The 5014-nt window shown below is 38.1% G+C and overlaps 1 protein-coding gene across 1 annotated transcript; it reads left to right on the forward strand.

Moving 5' to 3' along the window:
• Positions 1-2270: 2270 nt before the first annotated feature.
• Positions 2271-3111, forward strand: LOC310995896 (uncharacterized protein). The gene is made up of 3 exons (XM_083985086.1): positions 2271-2344; positions 2608-2712; positions 2825-3111. Exons 1-3 carry the CDS (start codon positions 2290-2292, stop codon positions 2902-2904), a joined length of 240 nt encoding a protein of 79 aa, XP_083841212.1. The 5' UTR covers positions 2271-2289; the 3' UTR covers positions 2905-3111.
• The last annotated feature ends 1903 nt before the right edge of the window (positions 3112-5014 follow it).

Consider the following 5014-nt stretch of genomic DNA (forward strand, 5'->3'; position numbering starts at 1 on the left):
GCGTACTTTGTGATGTGTTTGTGATGTCAAACAGAGTGAATGCAGATATTCACTGTCAAAATATATCTCACAGTTGCCACATGAATGCTTCTATTGTAATTCTTCCATTTATAGGTCTAGTTTATATCCAGAGTCGAATCACTGAATACAGGCTGGATTGAGGAAATACATCTTCATACACTGTCTTGCACATCCCCATCGTTGCCCACAGATGTCACTAAAGGGCAATTTCATGCTTTAGTCATGTTTGGTATTACAGTCATTTACCAGCAGGAGTCTGCACAGGATGGATCACATCAAATCTGACTGTTGATAATTTCACATTAAAACATCACTTATAATCACTTATACTATTCTTGTTTAGATATAGATGATGACTAAATTGATCCTCACATTTCAAAATATAAAAAAAAAACACAAGTACAAAAGTAATTGTCGCTTCCACTTTTTCTATTCCATATTGAAGACAACAGACATGAAGACACTTTTGATTTTCTGTCTTGGACATTTTTTGAAATACTAAAAGAGGAAAATATGGGGGGGAAAAAGAAAAAGGTTTCATCATTATTGACCAGAGGTGTAAAGACACTGAAACATATTTGGCTGAGAAGACTCATCTATGGATATTACCTATAAATTGACAGGTTTTATGATGATAAAAACAAAACAAAACAACCCACTAAACTGCGTAACAGTGTTGGTAGAGAGATAAGTTGCTATACAGATATGATCAAAATCCAACAGAAAGTGTAACTACCTTCTCTACATTCTTCTGCAGTGTCAAAACCAGTGGTACAACATTTCTCACCGTGCACATTGACTGCCAGTTTGACTGGAGATCCAGGTGTGTTATATTTCTTATTGGTAAAATACCAGATACTGAGCAATAGTTAGATGACGTCAGGTAGAAGTTTAAATCCGCCATGATACCCAACATTGAAACTACGTATATAGATTCATTATGTTGAATCAGATTTGTTGACTTGTGGCTGATACTGATGTGACACCTAAGATCAAAACTATCTAAAACCGTGCCAGGGCTGGATTTTAGATTCCTGATTGCAGCCAACACAGCCAAAAATATGTTGCATGTACGTGCCACAGTGATGGTTTGGCATAACATTTGTTGCTGGTCTGGTTTCTCATGGGTGTCGGCCTTAGGCACATTCTGGCATCCTAATAAAAACACATAATTGTAACTACATTTAAGACACTTTTGTAAAATCTCCACAGTATGACACTGTGATACAACTGAACTAAGATTAATTTAAAAAGACGACAGCTTGTCTTGTAGATAACAGAAATCCACCAAAGATAAAGAAAATGTTAAAAAAAAATTTTTTTGAATGACTCAAACTACACTGTGAAAAGAACATAAATGCTTTATCAAACATCGATTAAAGTCTCCTTTAAGTACAAGCTTAAGTACAGCACAAATGGCCATGGTTAGTGGTTCTTACAGTAATGGATTTTAAGAATCAAAGTAATTGAAGTTGAACGTGGTGTAGAAAAATATAGAATAGCGATCGCCCACATTAGCCTAGCTGTTCCTATTTTAGCAGCAAAGCCCTCAAATTGTTCTCAAATCCCCATTCAGTTTAAATACTGAGGCATGGCAGGGCAAGTTTGTCTCAAAGGGCTTTACACAGCATCATAACAACATCCTCTGCCCTTAGACCCTCACATCGACTGAGGAAAAAACTCTTAAGAAAAACAGAGATGAAAACAGTTTACAACGCAGAATATGGAAAAACATGGAGATGGAGTTGTTCAGTCAACAAGAGCTGATGAAGGCAGCTTCTGATTGGCAGACTGGCTCATAAGCAGGGAGAGAGGGAGAGGGAGTGTGAGATGGAAGACGTGGCACACTGAGACACAATGTTGATGTGTGTTGATGTGCTGAAGTCTGTGAACTGGTCTTATTGTTTGATACAATCTGAGATGAATAGATAAAGCCTTGCTCACTGATGATATAAAACAGATCTCAGGAACTCACAGGTTACATAAGACAGCATCTTTAGTTATATCCCACAGGTGAGTGTTAAGAACAACCATCCCCCATCCTCCTCCAAATTGCACAACAACACCATACCACAGAAGTACTGGAAATAAAATTACTCTTTGTGTGCTCAGGTTTTGTCTTTGGGGAACAATAGGAATGAAAGCACCTTGGCTGGAACGGCCTTTACAAGGAAGTGCACGACTCAACCCGACCTTGGTATGTGACTATGTGTGTACCAGTATAAAAGTGGCAAGAGTGTCCGGTTCGCTCACATACCATTTGGCAAGATGAAGGTCCTGCTTCTTACGCTGCTGCTGCTCCTGCTGCTGTGTAGCACTCAGGGTGAGAAAGCTTTGATTTACTTTTATCATTTTATTTATCTATCCTAAAATCAAGCAATTCACATTAAATTTGGGTAGGTACACATGTCTTTGAAAACTGGGACAGAAAATGTCTTGTGATTGGGAATCTGTCCAGTATTTGCTTAATCGGCTCCGTATCAAAAACTCTTTATACTGACATGTACCCTGACATGACTTCATGATATTATATAAAATGTTATATGTTATAGATAAAAACCATGAGTGTATTTTGATTCTCTTTAGTTCTGTCACTCAAATGCTTCACCTGCGTTGATGAGAACGACGACATCTGCAAGACAGTGACTGAGTGCTCACCGGAGGCTCAGTACTGCAAAACCACTCAAAGAGGTGCAACTCGTTGGACTATATTTCATTTGGTGTTTATATGTTATATTTGTTTGTTGCAGGCAAATTCATTAGTTTTTTAATTTTTAATGAATAATTTGTTGTCTTGTAACAGATGACACGCTTTCTCGAACCTGTGAGGAGTTTTGTGCCGAAGACTATTTCACAACCTGCTGTGAAGAGGACAACTGCTAGGCCTCACTTTCACTTTCTGATTAGTCACAATAGGAGGCCCACGGAGAAAAGAGCTAAAGAAATACAAAGAAAAATGATTTGTCAGTTAATCAAATGTTAATGTGATGATGCAATTATTGATTTGTCATTGATTTTGTCTTTAACTGTGCAGCAGCACAGTAGCCACAGCCATGATTCTTTTACTATAGTGCTGGAGGCAAAGATGCACATGTACACACACGCACACCCACACAGACACATGCACATGCACACAGACACACACCTAATCCCTTCCTGTTGTCACTCAGTGGGTCACTTCAACAGCTTACCTCTATGTGGGTCGCTGTCTCTCTTACTGCTGCACTGTAACGCTTGACTCCATTTAGGATGGCATCTGTTCCACACTCGATAAAATGATGATTAATAAATCTTTAAATTAAACTCACTGGTTTGTTCCAGCTGTCTTTTTTTTGTACAGGTAAGGCAGGAAATAAACTGTTAGTTATTGAGCTAAATATTACAAATGAGCCCTTTTTTTTGGTTTAATAACATATAGCAAATGTGCATTGACTATGTGAGTTGGTCTTGGATTTTATTCATGTTGATTTTTTGCAAGCAGTTTATTACAATGTGTTGTTGTTTGGTGACACTTCAGCTGCAGAGTAAGTGTGAGCAAAACAAGCAAAAGAGGAAGTCAAAGGTGACAACTATCACAGCTGGAGGTGATCAGGGTATTGGTCGCTGTTTGTGTCCAACAAATTTTCAATTTCAACATTTGTTTAATTTAACCATGTATTAAACTGGGTGTTTGGCCATTTAATAATAATAATAATGGTTTACATTTATATAGTGCTTTTTCTAAACCCAATACCCAAAGTGCGTACAGAAACCATTATTCATTCATACCACATTTACACCGGTGGTGGTGGTAAGCTACGTGTGTAGCCACAGCTGCCCTGAGGCAGACTGACATTTGATGTAATGCTTTGATGAGTGGCTCCTCATTTTGTTTTTTTCTTGTGTTTTTACCCTGTGGCTGGTGTGGGCATCGACTTCAGTCACTCTGTCTATACAAAGAAAGAGTGGTCATGTTGAACTGTTACTTTCAGGCAGTAGTACTAGCCTACCTGGCTGCTTGGGCCTTCTCCCATCATCAAAGTAGTATCACAAAGCATGTTGTAATTAAATATTGAATAAGTACAGAAATATGTTGAATAATGACATTTAAGAGGCTTTCAAATAGGAGCTGAGATTAATGTGTTTCTTTATTCATAAACTTCCAGTACATGCCTATTTCTAGGACTCTTGTTCTATTTTAAAACCAGAGGACTATAATGAACTGACTAAGCTGAATGAATACAATGGATTCAATATAACCCTCAGTGTCACACATATAGCAAATCTATCATATTGTTTGTCATGTCAGCAATGAAAATATAGGTCATAAGTGTTAATCTGTCCAGCTGTTTCTTCTCTACATTGGAGCAGCTCAAGCATTGGAGGTGGATGATTGATGGATTAAAAAGACCACAACCTTCACACTTAATGTGTTAACGGTTAATGCAGACACATATTGCATGTGAAATGATGCACAGATTGGCCAAATGACTAACACCTGGGGATGATAAATAAAACCAACAATGCGCAAAACAGTGTTATGTTTGGCATCACTTCTGGTTGACTTGGCCCTGCAAAACCAAAAAACCTTCCTTCATTTAGAGGAATCATTGTGACTTCAGAAGAAACAACAGCCACAATTGTGGAGGAAAAGCACCACACACATCATCTGCCCACACAGGAAAAGAGCTGTGGTTGAGAATAAATTAACATACTGATATGCACGATGTGTTTGTTTACCTGTTTTGTAGATGACGACTGCATGAGGGCTGATCATCGTAAAATAAAAGATTAGAAATAAGATTAAAAATAAATAAAAAAACCCCCACAAATGTAACAATGATCAATATAGCAGCATACTTTTTCTCAGTTAGAGTTAGCATGCTAACCAGGTAGCAATATCAGCCCATGTACTGTCACTTTGAACTCCAGTCTACCAGGAACCAATCTCATTAACCTGCAGCGACGGTGCAGGCAAAAATAATCCTGAAACCTTGTGAGTACAGAGAGTGAG

The sequence above is a fragment of the Trachurus trachurus genome (assembly GCF_905171665.1).
Source record: "Trachurus trachurus genome assembly, chromosome: 13".
Classification (NCBI taxonomy): domain Eukaryota; kingdom Metazoa; phylum Chordata; class Actinopteri; order Carangiformes; family Carangidae; genus Trachurus; species Trachurus trachurus.